The following is a 19,346-nucleotide window of genomic DNA, read 5'->3' on the forward strand; positions in this document are numbered from 1 at the left end:
TCTTACTCATGGAACTCTGAACTCAGCCCCAATATGGTGTTATAATGTCCTTTGGTAATAGTATGAATAAAGGTTGAGATGTTAGGAGTGGTAAGATAAGAGGGGAAAACGCATTATTATCTGTTTTGCTGTTTTGTTGGAGGGGCATTTTAAGAAATAGAAATTGTAGTTGTTAAGTCTGGAACAGTACCATCTGAAAATAATCTTCAAAAGCAGTGACTATATTGCCTAAAATGTTATACTATCAAGAGCTTCTGGCTGGGTTCTAGTGCCCGAGCTGAAAGAATCTGAAGACCCTGGAGGCTGCTGTATTCATTGTCAGTTGTAACATCCTTAACACAAGAAATAGAAAGACCCATCTGATGTATTTTCTTCATGATCCGTATGCACCAGGACAGCCAGAATCCAAGCAATTGTTATGCCTGAGGTAAGTTTCTTGATCTTAGAGCTGCACCTACTAGAATATTGTTGTAATAATCAGAAATAAAATGACTGAATAGTTACAGTGGCTACTGTTTGCTCCATCACCCAGTATGGAATACATATAAGAACACAGCAAAAGAATCTAATAAAACTTGATTTTACTTCATTGAGACTCAAGTGGTAGGGACGGGGGAAATATTTATAGAAATTAAAAATGTGCGTAAAGTATAAAAGATCCAGTGATTTGTAATTGTTTCACAAAATTGGCATTGTTTTAATGTTTGCTATTATGAAGAATCATGTAATCAGCTGTATTACTGCAACTTAATTAAGCACAGGAATCAGATGCAACTACAAAAAATATTTCACCCTACATAAGTTTATCACTGTCTCTGTCTCAAATTAAGAAAATTCAAGCTCTTTGTTAAGATTTAAAAGAAAAAAACAAACAATGAGAGGTCACAATTTTATTTTGATGCATGAATCCTTGAGAAAACAGAAGTCCAAACCTGATTTTCTTAAATGACTGTAAGACAAGATTGGCATTGGCATTTCAAGAAACAGAAACAGTAGTCGTTAAGTCTGGCAAAATATCATCTGAAAATAATTTATGAAGGCAGTGAATATGTTCTCTAAAACATTATACTATAAAACATAAAATTATACATTTTCTGGAGGAAAAAATGCTTATTAGGAGACTTATGATGTCAGATACCAAATGAGAATTTTTCCAGCAGAACTTCCGTAGGTCCTTACCTTAATGGTAGCTTCTTAGGATTACTAAATTGTGTTTCAAATGGACAAAAGAATCATTTGCACGTTTAATTATCATTTCTGCAAACCTTTCTAACATACTTAATATATTAACACATTTACTATTATATTTTGCAGAACAGAGATTTAGCAGTGATAGACAGACTAGCTCAATATAACACAGAAGTTTCTTAAGCATTTGCCATAATTTTGTATGAAAAAGTACTATCTAATTACTAACAGCATTTATTTTGCCTATAGATTTCCACAGTTCAGCTGACTTTGTATGTACAGGTTCCAAACAAGATCATACAACACATTCTGACATGAATCTGCTTCTTTTGCTTTTGCATGCAAAAGAACTTCAGTATTTAAGATATGCAGACATCCTCTGATTACAACTGTACATATATCAGTGAAGCAAACTTAGGAATTTTCAACTATCATGGAAACCAATACCCAGGTATTTCCACTTTGGATTCTTTATGAAAGAGAATTTCGATGTCGACATTTCTGGGAATCATGCATTGCTACTTATCTTCTGTTTCAATATCTATTTATAGTAGCTATTTTTTGAGAAAACTTCTCTATAGAGGTACCTGTAGTATGTGTTTAAGCACATAGCCTCCTTTTTCTGTCAGACACAGTTAAAGGTAATTTGATATTTCTTATCCTATTACTGAAAAGCACTTCAGACACAACTACTGGAGACTATGTCTATTCAGGTGTAAAATACAAAGAAGTTTCACAGAATCTGTCCTATAAGAGAACATTTCAAATTCTGATACTATCAAACTGTAACAACTACTCAAATTCATCTAATTAAAACTATAAAAAAAGCAGAAATCTGGTAGAACAAACAAACAAAAGTAAAAGACAAGCAGTAATTTGTCTCAGTTAAAAGGATGAAATTCAGGCTCTTATCTATCACATTACTACTAGTGAATACGCTTCAATATTCTCCAGCACACTCACCTCTTTTTGACGGTATTTAATTGCCAGTTTCAATCTTGCAAGATCATTACCACTTTGTTCTTCTATCAAGCTATTATCATCTCTGTAATTAAGAATAATTTCCAGTTCCCTGGAACTCCGTGTCTGATCCAGGAGATCTTTTGCAAATTGCTTGCATTGCCGAGACAGTTCCTCATACTCTGACTTAAATTCATTTTCGACTTTACTCAGTTCCTGCAGCTCCCAGCTCAGTTGAAAAGCAGTAAGGAAAGGGTCCTCACTGGATAAAGCAATCAACGATGGGCTCGCCAGAGCCTTGTAGATATTGAGTCTGGACCGAGAGTGGCGGAGGCTGTCCACATCTGAACTTGAGACACATTCAACACAGTTACAGCGGACCTCGTGTGGCCTGGGCACAGAAACCCCTTTCTGCACAAGTAGCTTTATGATTTCGTAATTGTTGGTGTGGGCAGCCAGAATAATAGGTGTGATATCTGGTGTAAATTCTGAAAACTGCTTGTCCAGAAGCACTGGTGGCACCTGTGAAAAAAGGCAAAAACTCTTACAGGCCTCTTCATTGAAGAAGAGTTATAGAAAATTAAGCTACAAATGAAACCATAACCAGGTAATACACCAACTGATGGATCTTTGCTACTGGTCAGAGTTGAAGGAAACACTTTTAAACACAACAATTCAGTTTGCTAAGATAGGCTTTTTTCCAGTTAATAAATTACTATAAACAGGGTGTGCTTTTTCATAGAACCTTTTCGTATGTAAACAATCCACGGGCAACCATTCTTTAGAGCAAACTATTAGATAAACAAGGAAGAGTCAAACACAAATGTTCCTGTCAGGTCACTTGAAGTGAAAAAGATGGAAACACTTTCTCATCTCTCCATGGTTCATCTAAGTTTTATAGGGAAGAAAGAATCATGGGGGAATAACCACTGTTCTCTGAAGGAGGCAGTGAACAGGACACAGGCAAGTTAGAGTTATAAAATAAAATAGGCAAGTAAATGAGAAAGAAAATACATGTTTTCTTAAACAGAATGTTGAAAATAAGACTATGTAGAGAGAGAAACAGATACCTGCTGCAAAGAGCTTAACATCTTAAGGCTCAGTTCTACATTCACATGCATGAAGCAACATATTCTGTTTATAGACAAAGTTGGTAGAAAAAGGGGAGTTAGTAGGAAAAGGGTTCCAAGAGATCATGTTTAAAGCCTCTTTTGATGTGCATTTCTGTATTTTCAGAAGACTGAATTTCAGAAGACTTTCATTTTAAGCTTGTTTCTTTATTTTAAACTACCAGGCTCTAAAGTCTTTCCCAAGTCAAGACGATTCATTAGACCAGTAAGGTTAAGGTGTAATTACATAGGTGTAATTAGCCAATGTCAATAAAAAAAATGGTACTGGCATCATCACTTACAGACTGCCTTTGGTCTCCAGCTCAGTAACCAAGTACAAACTCAATCCACATGTGAGAGGTGCTCTGACTGATGCTCTTTTAGGAGGAAATAAAAATGAAAACATTTGACTCAAAGGTATCTGAAGGCTAGGAAAATAGATGGCCACTGCAGGGAGGAAAAAATGTTTGACAGCACCACAACCATGTTGTCAGGTGGAAAAAAACCCAAATACACAGAAGAAAAGTTAACAGGAAAAAGGTAAAGCATGTGAGAACAGCATAAGAATTAGTTGAAATGAGTTGTTTAGAGCCTTGAGAAGGAAAGAAGAGAAAATGAAATGCACAAATTCTGACAGAAACTCAATTAAGCTTAAAATAAATGCTATCCTGTGGACACAAAATAAATAAATAAATATATAAATAAAATCCATAGATCCTGGATCTCCTCTCCAACCCCCTTTCTAATGAAGACACTGTCTATTTTGTACATTTTTTAGCCATTCTGCATGTAAAACAGTTCACAATTGTTGAACGGGACAGTATCCACATCTAAGATTTCCCATGTTTGTGGCTATAAAACACAGACCTGAAGAATTAAGTAGCTGAATGAGAGAATTACTTTGGGAGGTGGTCCCTTAAATGGGAGTGGTAAAATGGGGTGGAAAGTCAAGACTGGAGATCTGGCATTCAGGACTGTAATCACAAATTTCTAGGGAAGCAATCCCTGCCTGTCCATCGTGTATTGCTGACCTCGAGTAGCTGTGCCAGATTGTTAGAAGGTATGTGGAGTCAACAGGCAGAGAAATCCCTTCTCTCCCTTCCCATGCACTCAGACATGCATGCTTGGCTGGGCACTGGGTCAGGCTGGCACAGAGTCCGTTTTATCAGAGGACTGTGGGATGACTGAGCTAGCTCACTCACCCTCACAAACAAAATAGTGTTGTGTGTGAAGACATATAGAGAAACATGGGTTTAATATTACTCAGGAGATAAGGAACCCAGCTGAGAATATACTGAAGGTAAGTATGGATGGGGGAGACACTGGGGTATAAGAACAAGCAGAAGGTCTGTGCACTGTGCCTCGTCTCAGCTGTGGTCAGGACAAAAAACACAACCTGGGAATATGTCTTCTCAGAGGACTCTGGCTCTGTCCACACTGCTCTGTCAGGTCTCCCCCAGGGCATCTCTGCATTATCTGTCACCTCTACGCTGAACACCTCTACGCTGAGCCCACATGGGGATGCCTGCTTGCCCAGATTGCTTCATTATTTCTGTCTAGTGTGGACTGGGGCTTGAAATCCATGTCTGTTTTCTCACCTGTTCTTGGAGTCAGTGGGAAAAATGAGACTCAATTTCAATCCCAATTCTCATTAGTTATTGTAGTCTTAGATTTATTTTCTCTTTGACTTAGAAAAAAGAGAGCACTGCATGCATACACTGACTTTTCCTGCTCTCTAAATTGCAACTGTGGCCAATGCTTTTGAAGCTAGAAGGAGAGTAAAATAGTAGAAGAGGTTCAAACTTTGCATTAGTAGAAAGGAGATTCTGGGCCATCATAGATCTTAAAAAGGTTTACAGAGAGGCATGTGTTTGTGTTCTGACAGTGTCTGCCACAACTAGTGAGACTTCCTCATGGCCTCAGGTTCAGGGTACCAGGGAGCAAAGAAAACAGCTACAAGGGCAGAAAACCCAAGGACAGAAAGCTTTAACTTCAAACCCACTGACTGCTCAGAGTATTACTCTGTCACTTTGCATGTCACTAGCTTTGTACTTTCTGACAGTACTAAACAAACATTTGCTTCAAGCCCTGCCAGAACCGAAGGCTATCTTAAACATATCATCAGCTGCAAGCTCTGAAAAATTAAGACACAGTTTCAAACAACATGACATTACAATGATTGACTTACACATAGGGTCCATTATCTCAAAAGCTGCTTGTTTTTCTCATAGCTTATCAAAACCTTTCATCTTAAGCTAATTCAGATATCAAGGCTAATGCACACATTTTGGAATTCATACCATCAGAATTTACTCAAATATAGAACTGTGTATTAAATCATTTCAGCCTTAACCTACTGAAACATTTAAACTTAAAGGGCAAACCCTAAGACTTCAATTTTAATTAGATCATTATTTTAACCCCTGACCCTTTGCTTCCTATTTTAAGATCTTCCACTAATTTAAACCAAAGATAGAATGTCAAGGCAGTAAGGTCAAATTATTCCCTCATCTGCAGCAAAATGAAGTACTTGTCTTTGAAGTTCTGAGTGCTCTATGGCACTCAGAATATTTCAGCAGTTAATTGCTGACCCAGAGTACTTGCTCTTAAGTTATCAGACTTATAACGAATTTTACTTTCAAAGTACTGAAAAATACTTCTCATTAAAGAAGCCAAAACAAATAACCATCACACACCGACATTAGCCATACAATCTGAAGCTTTAACAGAACACTCACAGAAAACATATGAATTTTCCTTAAATCCTGGAGGATGGGGAGCTACTACGTCTTACAGTCATTGACTGTTACTGTAACTTCCCAAGCCTCAGCACTGGTGCAACTATATTGCAAATTTTGGAGTTAGTGTGCTAAGTGTGAGGCTGCTTAAACTTGGCCAGGTCAAATGATTCTTGTCTTTTTACATTTTGTTGAAAATTTTCTACTTCAGCACTGTTTATAGGGCTGAGCAAACCAGTTTGGTGACTGTGTATACTTGTTATATCTTATGGTGATGAGTAGGCAAAAAGAAAACAATATAGAAAAATAAGAGAGCACGGCTCAAAGTCTGTACACTTCAGTGGTAAGGACACAAGCGTTTTCTATTGCACTTGTTTTCCCTGCACTCACTGTAAGTGGGAATGAATCACTCTGACTTGGATATCTAACAATCCTTTTAGATACCAAGTGGAACAGTCCTCTTCAATTTGTGTTTATGTTCCCTGTACAGTCTGTGTGAAGAGAAGTTCCTTTGCTATGACAGGAAGAGAAATCTAAGTTAAATTAATGCCATTTAGGTCTGAGACATTTTCCTGTCCCCATGACATCAAAGTAGAGATTGATAGCTGATGATCTCTTAGATATCCAGGAAACAGAAAAATTTAAAAGTTAGTTTGGAAAAGGAAGAATGTGAACCCCAGCTGCGTCTTTTTCTACATCTAGATATCTCATAATGGCTTTCACTGCTGGAATATCTCAAACTACAGTGCCCATTTACCTACTGATTAGGTGCAAGAGCTCAGAATCTATGTAAATCTATTTCCCTGGGCAAACAGCTTCCCTGCTTCCTGTCTTTGTTATTTATTTACAATTATTTTGCCTATTGTTTATAAAAGAAAGCAAATCCTGCAGTGGCTTCAAGTAGTTAGAGGAATAAATTTCTGAGTGATGTCAATCATGACAGCATGATTGGAGGAAAAACCTAAAGCAAAGGAAAAAAAGAACATATGACATTAGATGAATAGATGTCATCTCATGCAGTACCACATTATATAAGGAAATTAAAATCATAAAGGTGTGTCATCGAGGTGTCAGTTGCTTCAGCACTATTGCTCTATAGCTGTCATGAGCCAAACAGCTTCAAAATTCTTAGCTCTGCATTTCAGTACAGTCCACAGCACACAAGTTATCCCTATGCATATACAGTTTCATGATTTACATTCTGGTTTGTTGAGTTCTGCTCTTCTTTGGTTTGCTATTATTGTATCATTATTTTATCAGCTGAAATACATCCTGACTACAACAAAGGAATTAGTTCCACCAGGAAGGGTTCAAAAATTTCTCCTACCCCAACTCCTTTCACATGCACTAAGTCACTAATAAATATCCAGCTAAACTGAATCACTTGGAGATACAATGTCAAGAAAACTTGAATTCAGTTGTCACAGCACTGGACAGGTCTCTAAACAGCAAATCCTGACAGTCATGTTGAAACTATCCTCACAAGACCGCATAAACTGCAGGTCTGCAATGGTAGCCCCAGATTTGGCCAAAGTCCTTTGGCCAAACATTTCCTGCTCGCTGTGCACTGTATGCATTGTACAGTTGGCATGCTGTGCGGCCATCAAGAGTGTAAGGCAAACAAGTGGATGGAAGTTGCCAAACTGAGCTCAGGGACAGCATCATTTCAGACCAGTGCGTGTGACAGTAACCACGCAACAGCCATCTTGTATATTGTTATTTTCTGCTTTCCATAGGCAACCTCCCTGCCCTCCTTGGAGAGGGTTCAGTGCGGCAGGAAAAATGTGACAAGGAATCATGGGAGTTGTAGTCTTCCGGGTTCTCACACATGCAGTTTGTTCATTGTCCTTGAACTCATTACATTTCCTAAAAGTAAGTACCACACTCTTAATGTGGTACTGAAGCATTATCTTTCATTTTATAATACTCTGCCTCCATGTCTATTTTTTTTCATAGGAAACAGATGTAACCACAAAACATATAGAAAACAGACAAGAAACAGATGCAGGAAACATGTATGCATGGGTCTTAGGCACTATAAGTTGACTAACAATCTAAGGACTACATGTAAATTTTTTAGTAATATTGTAACTTCTTATGAATGCAAATTTTTAATTAAAAATTGTGTCCTTTAACATTTTCATGCCCACATTTCACTTCAATGCTGTCAAGGTCTTAAATGCTTGATTTCCAGATTTCTTTTCTCTAGAACCTAATGTAATTCCAATTATGAATTCATGCAAGGTAGATATAGTAAAAAAAAAAAAAAACCCAAACTTAAATAATCAGATATTTTAATGTGGATGTTTTTGAACAAAATATTCAGGATTTTTTTTTTTATTTTGAAATGTTCCTTTTTTCAAAAATTTGCCCATAATCTAACAATAAGAAGGACCAATCCCCCAACATGTTTTTTCAGATTAAATCACTGTGGTTATACAATATGATTATGAAAACTCTAACTATTAATTTTATAAAATGCCCCTAAAATTTTCTTATGAAAAGATTATATTTTATGTTAGCCAAGAAAGGTATCTAGCAGAGAGAAGCTTTGATACGCAACTCAAGACATATATCAACTTTATATAGCTGAATTTGATTAAGGTAAACACTTCCCTTAGCATACAACTCAACAGAATTTATTTGTCAGACATAAACCATATGCTAACCAACCCAAAACTTGATAGCTGTGCTATCTCATGCCAATACTGCCCCACAGCTAACCACGGCTCATGTCTCCTAACCTGTAATGCTGAGATACGAGACAGGTATTTTTCAAAAGTACTGGATTCATCATTCTGGCCAGTTTTCCAGGGTTTGTGAGAAGAAGGTGTGTAGAGCTAAAGCTGAGCATGCTACCTTTAGGAGATTACTTTTAATATATCTCCCATTGGTAGGGAGGGAAGCTGCCATTTTTGACTTTTTGTAAGCCTTTCTCAATGTATATCACATATGTGATAATATATTTTCAATGATCACATCTAAGTGTTCTCATTTGGTGCTAATATGCATTACTGTTAGCAAAGGATAACTGTGTTTTATGTAATATCATGTTCATTTATCTTGCCAAAAATTTACTTTCAGCTTTGCTGGGACATTACCGGGAACAGGGGTGTTGCCATAGCTAATACAAAATCCCTGTCACATTTAAGGAGTGCTTTCCTTTTTGTTTGTCTGAATTTCGAAAAATTAAATTCACAAGTTTCAGTTATTTTCATTACATCTTTTTTAAATACAAGCTGAATTTTAAAAACCTTGGAGGTTGGTTGAGTTTTCTTTAATTCGGTTACACTTAACCTACCCTAAGACATGAGCCTATCATTTTCTAAAACATTTTTATGCTCATCTTATTACAGCTGAAGCAATTTGTGTGTCACAACAGTCATAGCATGGACTGATCACTTCCAGTCTCTGTGACAGCCATGCTGCACAAAAAGCATTAATGTAACATATTAAGGAAAATAATTTGTCCAATCTTTTCTTAAAGCCCTGCAGTGGTGGGTGAATATGTTGTACCATTTCCAGACAATGTTTCTGATACTTAATTTGTTTCAACTTCGTGCAGTTTAAGCCCATAAATTCTTGTTCTGTAAAATGTGGATACAGAGAATACTTTATTTCTTTAAAATAGTTTCAGTTTTTAAAGTACTTATTCCTTCAGACTTTTCTTATGGGAGTTGGAACCAGATGATCTTTAAGGTCCCTTCCAAGCTAGGCCATTCTGTGATTCTAGGATACTATGATCTGTGCTCATTTTGATGTGATCAGATGCGGTATTAACTTCTGCACAGTAATATGGTATTGTCCAGTCTTTATATCAGCCTTGTTTTAATATCCCTTGCAGAGCTGTTATCTTAATTATTTTCAATTCCCATAAATACTTGGTTGATTATTTCTGCCCTACTTAGAACCTTGCATTTTTTCTCACTGAACTGTTTTATTTTTTACAGTAGTAATTTTTTGTTTGCCAAAACCATCCTGAATTCTGTGTCCTGCAACAGCCTTGTGATCTCTCTGTTTTGTGTTGTCTACAGAATTAACATACCCTCTATTTCATCTAATATGTCATGAATGAATGTACTTATTGGTATAGACCCCTGCAGAATTGGTAATTTTATCCCTCTGTTGGATTCATTCATCCTATTTCACCAAGTACTATCAGGAACTACTCTGAGTGTGGTTTTCTTAGGCTGTATTTTCAGTACACGATGTCTTATAAAACTCAAACTCTATGATATGTACGGCTTTCCCCCAACATACAGAGCTTGCTATCTGGTGATGAATGATAATTATATTGTTATGACAGGACTTGTTCTTGCAAATTCTGGTAGACTACTATTCATATCTATATTTTCTTCTAATTGCTTACAAGCAGAATGTTTGACTATTTAATTCAGGATCCTCTCTGGTGTAAAAAAAGTATAGATTTCTTTAATTTGAAAAAGGAGAATAGAGAATGGAAAGGAAATGCTGTAAAATGAATTGATAAGAGTTTCCAGACAGAAGCAGAGGAAAAGATATTAGATTTGATAGATTTAGGGCATGCATTTGTGAGATGGATGTCAAAGGGCTTCAGCACTTTCTCTTTTTTTTCTCTTTCTTCTCCTCCCTGTACCTCTGAGAGCTGATCCAAAACACAGTCTGTACACAAAAGTGGTCATTTTCAATCAATGTTTTCCTATGACCATTATTAGTGGATGGATATGCTGTTCCATCAGTCAACGCCACTACCTTGAGCAAGGGTGGAAAACTGCTAAAAGTAGACAATAAAAGAGTGTCAGGATATTTGGAATTTGTTTTCAGCTCTGAAAGTTACACTCACTTTCTCATCACGTATCTTTTCGAAACTTAGTAGAACAGTGTTTACAATGAGAGTTCTGGGCACTGCTTGAGTGCTCATAATGAGAAGTGACAAGCAAACATCGTTGTTTTCATTCAGGGACAGCGAAAGAAAAAAATTAAAATGTTTTGAAAAACACTAGAGCTAAGAAAGAAAAGAGATCTTACGGAAAGGATTAAAGAAGAACTTGAATTATTTATTTTGCATCATATTAAAACTCATATACACTTCTCTCAAGATTTGCATGATGAATGAAGCCAATATTGAAACTTCCTAAATGTTCCAAGTAAACCTAGTGGGGTCCCTCCCATCTGAATGGTTTTTAAATGGATGCACAGATACTTTACTCAAACACAGAACGGTTCATAAAGGCGATATCATTTTAGTGAAGTATATGTCTGATATTCCACCTCCTGAGAACCCATGTCTCTAGTCTGATTAGAAAAGTGTGGGAAAGCTCTTGCTTTTACCTGGTTTTTTTGTCTTCTCCCAAAATGGCTCCAATATTTACCTAGAGAGGTGGAAGGAAATTGGCTTACTTCTACAGGGACGTCTTGAGAGAAACACCAGAAAAAGAAGAGTTCTTAAAATCTGATCTGGATCCTTTGTTTATCCCTGAGCTTCATGGATCTAGACACAAGAAAAGGCATTCTACTGGCTAAGGAATGAGAAAGATTGTTTTACAAAAGGAGCTTTGGCAGAAAGAACAGTAAGAGATTGGTGGCCTCCCTTGGTATCAACAAACTGTTTAGGAGATACAAGTGTCTCAGAGGGTGGGAAGTAGCTAAACTTCTTTACAGCTTATTGCAATTATTTAGTGTGTCAAAGTAATTTGAGATATCTTCATGGCTGTGGAGTAAATTTCATGTTTGAGAAAATTAAAATCAAATAACAAAGTGGGAATTAAGCTATTTTGCAAAACACCTAAAGAAGAATGTTTTCTCTATTTTAAAAATATGAAGAAAAAGGAATATAAAAGAGTATGGCAGGAACAAAGAAACCTCCTAAATCTTCAGAAGGTGCAGAAGAATTTCATAGTAAGCTGTTTCATAAGTATATTTCATAAGTATTCCTGGTATGTTATTCAGTGGCTTGTTATTTAGCAGCAGCTCTAGTTTTTGAACCACACTGTAAGTTTTCCATATTTCACAGATGCAAACAGGACATTTATTCTGAAGTACACAGAGGAGACCAAGTCTGATGCAACTATGCTAGGATGTGCTGGAACTGAAAAATGTATTTGAGAGGCATTGACAAACAATTTTTATCACAGGTTAGTGATATTCTTAGCTTTGTTCAATTCCTTAACAAGAGACACTTTAAGACCCTCTCTGCACGCAAGAATCAAATGAACAATCCTAATGGTTATGAGGTTTTGGAAATGTGTAGTGTTAAACAATAGAAGATTGCTAGAAATAAAAATATTGCCTTTAGATTCCCACTGCAAAGAGATCAAAGGAAAAATGGGAGATATGCATTTTTAAAAGCTGTTCTATGCAGCGAGAGACCAGGAGCAAAACAGTTATGTAGAGGTATTTAAAGGTAGATTGCTAGAAAGCAGTCTTTGAAACTGATGCCAAGGGGAATGAATTGGTTCAAATCATTCAATACTGTGAGCTCTCCTTGTTTCAGGTTAGTCTTATCTTAGCATTGTATTGCTCTTTAATTTACCAGCTGATTGAATCTCGATCTGTACAGATCTTATATACACGGTGAATCCTAGTAATGAATGGATAAGAGGTATTCCTAATGTCCTTTAGGATATGGGAAGTTTTTTCCTTTGAGCTTATGTAAGTGTATTTTTACTTAGTTCAGTGCATAGTAATAAACAGAGGCTTAATAAGGAGAAGTCTAATTGAGCAGGGAAGGGAAATTTCATGTTATCAACCAGATTGTTTGTACTTACAGTAGATGTCTAAAACTAGTTCGTGCAAATAAAATGGTGGCAGACTTTTTTGCATTTTCTGAAAATACTCAGCTGTATCTCGGTAGTACATAAATGTAAGGCTTTGAGGGTAGATATTTCAGGTTTCCTTTTTATTTTCCTTCTAGAAGGCCTCACATATTGTGACAAGCCTGCAAACTTAGATAATATTTTATTAGCAACCCCCAGCAGTGTTTTAGTAGCTCAGTTGAAAGGGGAACTAATTTTGCCTCCTGCCAGTCTGGTGCAAAGATGTGGAAGATATGGATCCTGACACTGGCATAAAGTACAACTAAAATATTTCTGTCAGCACAGTATATGAGACTCACATCCTCTATCCAGAAAACAGTTGCTAAATTGACAGGCTAAATTCATAGTCTCCCAAGACAAGAAAGCCTTTGTAACCACATTAATGGACTCTGTCAGTCAGTCCAGTGTGACTTTTGAATTTGTTGGACTGCTCTAGCTGGATGTTAACAGGAAGGAATATTAGAAATACTAAATTCCTGCAAGTTTTCCAAAAGAGACAGATTGAGATTTGAAGAAAATTTTGGAGTATGAGCACAACTATTTGAGTAGACACCAGAGAATTCATACAAAAAGAGGATACTACAAGTGCCTTAGCCTCTTCAAAAGCTTTGATGAACGTTCATAACATCAAAACCAGGGAAAATTCAATCATGATGCAAATAGCTAGGTGGAAATCAGATTCCATACATTTCACTGCTCACAGAGCAATTTGACAAGGGATGCCCTGTGACAAGTGCAAAGCTGATGGTGGAGTGTGCAGGGCCATATATGAGCAAGCTTCTTGACAGTGGTGTGTTTCTGCTTTTTAAATTTTCATAGGATCTTCCCACGGCTGAAGGTTTGGAAAGATTTTATAGATTGTTAGGCATGATTGCATATTTGACTCTCAGTTAAAAAGTCTTTTAAGTTCTAGTCTTCCAACTAGAAGTCTTCCAACGTCCTAAATACAATTTATTTAAGAAGTATTTCCATAAGCAAGTTCAAGGTAACTGCATTTCAGCACGGTAGTTCCTCATAGCAACGAAGAACTCTAGAATGGCTCTTTGAAAATATTTTCCAGTAGACACTGTTCAGCATTGGATTGCCTGGAAGTTTACGTCCATAAGGAACTGCTGTGCCTTTGAGTCTCTTTCAACAGTAGAGCTCTGGTTGTCCTGTTCCTAAAATCTTTCCTAGGTTTCTGAACTAGACATTGTCAGAAAGCGGATAGGTTGCAGAACCTACAGGATGGGATTTATGTCTAGATTTAAACACTGAATTATAGGCTGTATATGTTAATTCCATTTTTAAGCTCGTATTATACGTAGGAAAATCATCTCAGCTGCCCACAGGTCCTGTGTCATAACTGCCAGGCCCACCCGTCTCACACATATTCTAGGATGCCTCATATTTCACTTATCCACTACATGTGAGCTTCTGAGCTAGGCCCCTAACTGATGTAATGAGTGGAGCCCAGAGAACTATTTTTCTTAGCTTACAGTAGATACTTGCATTTGGTCAGCTAACCCTCTTGCTCATCACTGACCTTACTAAGAGTTCAGCTATCTGGCTTTTATGTGAGCAGTAAACAGACTGATTCAAACAGCACTGTACTGTTTAAGACACTCTAGAGAATCAGAGAGATCTACACAGATATGACACAAGACCAACTGGAGGGTCTCATCCCTCTGCAGTGCAGGTGGAGGACAGGCAGGTTGCCCTGAAGCAGGAGATATCTCTGCACAGACCCCTAGCTCTACTGCTACATCGCATTCAGCTTCAGGCATCTGAATGGGGAGCTGACTTCCACCCCCTTACATGCATGCAACTGTATAAATGTATTTATATACAGCACAGATCTCAGTCTGTTGTATCAAGGGCAAAATCATTAACTGTCCTCTTCACTGAGAGGCTGCTCTAGGCAGAGAAGATACTGGTCTCTTCTAATGCTTATAAATTTGTTAACTTCATAAGTTAAATTGCCCAGCCGAATGTACAGATAATTGGCAATGGGGATTTCTAGACCTTAGAAGACAAGACCACCTCAGTCAAAAAAAATTCTATTTGTTGAACCTCTTGGTCTTCTTAACAGATTTATACTACTGGCCTCGGAGCTGATTCTTAACCTATTTTCAAGCATTGAAAGGCTGTAAAAATCTTTAGTTGAAACTATCTTTGCAGTTGTTGAGTTGTCAGGAAGTGAAAATGGGTAGGTTTGGCAAAATGGATGCTAGGCCGAGAGGTTTGTGAAGATGACAGCACAGGACCATGAAGATGACTGTAGAAGGCAGAGATTTTGGACATTTTCTTTTTTTATTTTTATGCTATCCCTATTCTGATTGTAAAACTTGAGAGAGTGCTGTAAAGGGGAGATCAACAAATATAAAAAGAAGGGAAAAGAAATCAGCACTGAAAACGTGACTTCTCAAGGAGAAATCCAACTTTTCCACAGACCTCAATTTTTAATTAACTTTCTAAAGATTTTGATTTTTTTCTAAAGATTTTGATTTATTTTAGATTTTCAAATATTTATTGCTAATCTCCACTCATCTCCTCATGGTAGAAAATACTTTCATTTCATTTCACAAAGAAGTGTGAAAAAGCCAGCAAATAATGACAGAAAAGTATTTCGTCTTTCTAAATCTGTAACACTTCAAGTTTAGGAAGAAGTTTGGTTCACCAGCTCTCTTTAAAATAAAACTGTATTTGTTATCATCAATATTTTCTGAACTTCTGCAAACTGCTAAAATAGAGGACTAGATTCACAGCTGGTGAAAGTCATACTCAATACCACCACATAGATTTCAGGAATCTATCTGTAAGGATCATGCTAGCCAGAATTTTTTTATGTTGCAAATAAAAAAATTGCTCATTATTTTGTACAGGTCAAGAAGCTATCATGTTTCCCCATATTTTGACATGTGTCTTTTGCTACTGCTTCAACTTTGGAATATTATGATTTAGCATTTCTTACAAGGTGATGGGTGCATTTTGTAGAACACGTTGCCTACCTCAATATCGAAATTGCTAGCAGCTCTATTTGATGGCACCAGGATATCAGCTTCTGGAGTATTTCTTGAGTAATTGTCACAGGTTTTTCTACTCACCCACCCACCTTACCTCTGATTCATATAAACACATACAGTTTGGGTTTATTGCCAAGACATAATGACATTTATATGCGGCTTTTTCTGAACTTGAAAACAGTCAGCATCTCTCCAAAAATCAAAGAAAAATACTTTTATAAATTCATATCTCCATCTTATATACAATTAGTCATCTCCACCTTTATGGTACAGCTGTCCTTACAAGCTACAAGTTTTTTTCATGTGGCCAAATGGTTATATGAAAGACTGAGCATGTGGATAGGCTATTATACCTATAAACTGAAATATATTCTACACAGCCTCTTCCATTCATCTCTGTCTATCAATATGTTAAAACCTGTCAGAAAATAGTACTTATCAGATGCATCTGGGAAAAAATACTCAGCTACCCACTCAGGCAGCTAGGAGTGGGAAGAACCAACTTTGTGCTCTCCCTTTCTACTTCAAGAATGTGTACTTCATGCCCAAAAAAATATCTTTACATTGCGTCCTCCATACTCATTACTAGCTAGACTGTCATTAATCAGAACATTCAAAAAAAGGCACGTAGTTCTTAAACTTCTGTGGGAGATATTTTCAAAACAAAAATGATGCTTTAATCTCAACAGCCAAAAAGCATTACACAAGTCATTAAGACTGGTATTTTCCAAAGTTACCAGAGAGAGTTTTAGATAAGAAAACTACAAGTCATCATGCAGTGCTCATAAAATCTTTCTTTCTGCCCCGATTTACCAATATACCTCCCTGTTCAGTAACTAGGTAAGAATTTGAAAGTATATTAAAAAAAACACAAGTTCAATATTTTTGTAGTTAAAGTCCACTGCAAGTGTGCTGGGCCTACAACCTATGTACATTCCCTGGTCTCCTCCGTGATGGCCTATACTGTTACCAGGATAAAATAACAACCCCGACATAGCAGCTTTCCCTCGTACACCACTGGGTTGTGTGGCAATGTAGGGCTGGGAAAATGATATCCCATGAGGTTTGGAAGGAAAATAATAGGTGAAAGCTGATTAAAGCTCTGTACACATTAAGAGAAGCCTGTCTGAGACTGAAGCTGAGCGATGCGTGCAGCTCCAAAGAAGAGCACTGGCTTCATCTCAGGACACTGGGACTCCTCAAAGGGCTATTTCAAGTAGTCCAAAGATACTAAGAGACACAAAAAGAAAAGAGTGGGTGATGTGACCACATGTGGGGAATTTGCAAGGAGATAGGAGCTTCTGTGAGGCCTGATAGGAGCTCTGTCGGACATGCAGAATCCATGCTGCCAGCATTTCAGGATGGAAAATGATTCTTCAGGCTTTGTGCTGCTTTCATGCTGTTTTCTGACTTTTCACCTTTAGACTTTTTATCTATTTCTGGGAATGCTGCCAGACTGAAGGCACTTTGCCTGCAAAGCTATCTAGCCTTGCTGTCTGTATCCCTTCCCAGATAATTTAGGTGAGTGCCTGAATATCCACATAAAAGCGTGCTCCAGTGGCCTAGAAAGTATACTGTACAACATTCTTGACTCTTCTTCAGGACCATACCCTCACCCTGGTTGTTCTCTCACATCCTTTCATTCTCTCCACAACTACATAGCAACACTGTTAAAAAAAAATCAAATGTTGAAACACATTTTGGCATAAGATCAGTCATTGTTTATTCTGATGAGAATTGCATCAGTAGATTCAAGTGAAAGACAACCTGTATTGTCAACACCTCCTCTTCTTTTCTACCTTCCCACACTTCAAATAATTATCAATCAGCTACATGCGTCAAGATTTATAAAATATAACTTTAGCCCGTGACAGCAAAATAATGCCCCTTCTCTCCCCACCTCCCTAAAAGTTCCAAGATAGCAAGCTTTCCTACTGATCTAACTGATTAACTCTTCCTGTCCAAGAGTTTGCAATGGCTGCTAACACACTGATTAGCATATAAATGCCAGAGCAAGCTCTCAGGTACTAGTCTGCCCATTATCCAGATCAGAGTGTCGGCCAGACCACCATGTAACTTTCTGCTACTTCTTTCAACACTCAGATGTGGAACGATGGATTGGTGTCTCCCTGGGAGAAGATGCTGTCACCACACACCCTGTGAACTCCAAAATGTCCCTGGTGAGCATTGTGGATGTGGCATACAGCACTATTAGAATATGCTTGACTGGGTTAGATTCATAGAATCATAGAATGGTTTAGGTTGGAAAGGACCTAAAAGATCAGCTAGCTCCAACCCACCTGCCATGAGCAGGCAACCTTCCACTAGAAAAGGTTGCTCAGTCCTCTTCCAACCCGGCTTTGTACAGTTCCAGCAATGGGGCATCCACAACTTCTCTGGGCAACCTGTGCCAGTGCCTCACCACCCCCCTCCAGTAAAGAATTTCTTTCTAATATCTAATCTAAATCTACTTTCCTTCAGCTTAAAGCCATTTCCCCTTGTCCTTTCACTGCATTCCTGGATTTACATCTGATTTGCAAGGTATCAGAGCTGCTATCTTCTTACATATGACCTCAGCCATCTCTTTCAGATGCCATTCCTTGTAACATAAAAGCACATAACCACAGCAAGCAAGGTACTGAAATGATAATTAAGGTATCAGGATCTTCTACCAGTTCCTAAACATATGCCAGACTCTTATATCCTATCTCTGATACCCATATGACGCATCTTTCAGTCCTTCAGAAATGTCTGTCTGTATATTTTAAGTCTCAGAGGTTTGGTTTTTTTCTCTTTTAATAAATATTTTTTTCCCAAATATTTAGACAATGGTCTGAACTTAGCCTTTCTTGGGCCTTTAAGACATTGCCAGGAAAATCCATGAAATCCAATGAAAAAAAACTGTATATGCCATGGACTTGCATTTTTAGAGGCCAACACAATGACAAGCTGAGCCCTGGCTTCCTTGCTGGACTTTGACTGCCACAATAAGTAGAAAACAGGCTCTTTGCATAAAATAGTTTATGATGTGACTTTACGGGTTGTCTCAGGAGAGCAAAAAGGCTATGAGAGTTGCAGTAAGTGAATTCCTACTTCCAGGATTATGCCAGCAATCTCTTCTTTTCTCTACATGTGGTAAGGACACTAGCACTTTTGGGAAAGACAACTTAAGAGTGACATTTGATCTGTGCATCCAAAGCACCCACAGACTGCTACATAGGAGATTTACCTCCCAAATTATTTTGATGGCTACAAACATTTTGGTTCCAAACCGACCAGAACAAAGCTGCAGGGGCTGGAGTCTGTCAGCTTCCACCCTCACAGAATCACAGAATCATTTAGGTTGGAAAAAACCTCTAAGACCATCGAGTCGAACCCTACCATAACCAACACTCTGTGCCCAGCAATATTTTCAGATTAATTGACAGCCACACCACAGAAGGAGTGAACCAGGGATATGTCACAATGATCACATCCCTCCCTGTCCCAAAGTTCTCCATCCTCTAGCAATTCCTTTGTATTTGCAAATGCCAGTCTGGCATTAGCACAGTA

The 19,346-nt window shown here is 37.6% G+C and overlaps 1 protein-coding gene across 2 annotated transcripts in view; it reads right to left on the reverse strand.

Moving 5' to 3' along the window:
* Positions 1-19,346, reverse strand: part of TRPC4 (transient receptor potential cation channel subfamily C member 4) — a 128,812-nt gene that overhangs the window by 54,474 nt on the left and 54,992 nt on the right. For both annotated transcript variants that reach the window (XM_032679990.1, XM_032679991.1), the window contains exon 3: positions 2,152-2,670. In XM_032679990.1, coding sequence (XP_032535881.1) covers positions 2,152-2,670 — 519 coding nt within the window. The remainder of the gene's footprint in view (positions 1-2,151; positions 2,671-19,346) is intronic.

The sequence above is a fragment of the Chiroxiphia lanceolata genome, chromosome 2, assembly GCF_009829145.1.
Source record: "Chiroxiphia lanceolata isolate bChiLan1 chromosome 2, bChiLan1.pri, whole genome shotgun sequence".
In the NCBI taxonomy this organism is placed as follows: Eukaryota; Metazoa; Chordata; class Aves; order Passeriformes; family Pipridae; genus Chiroxiphia; species Chiroxiphia lanceolata.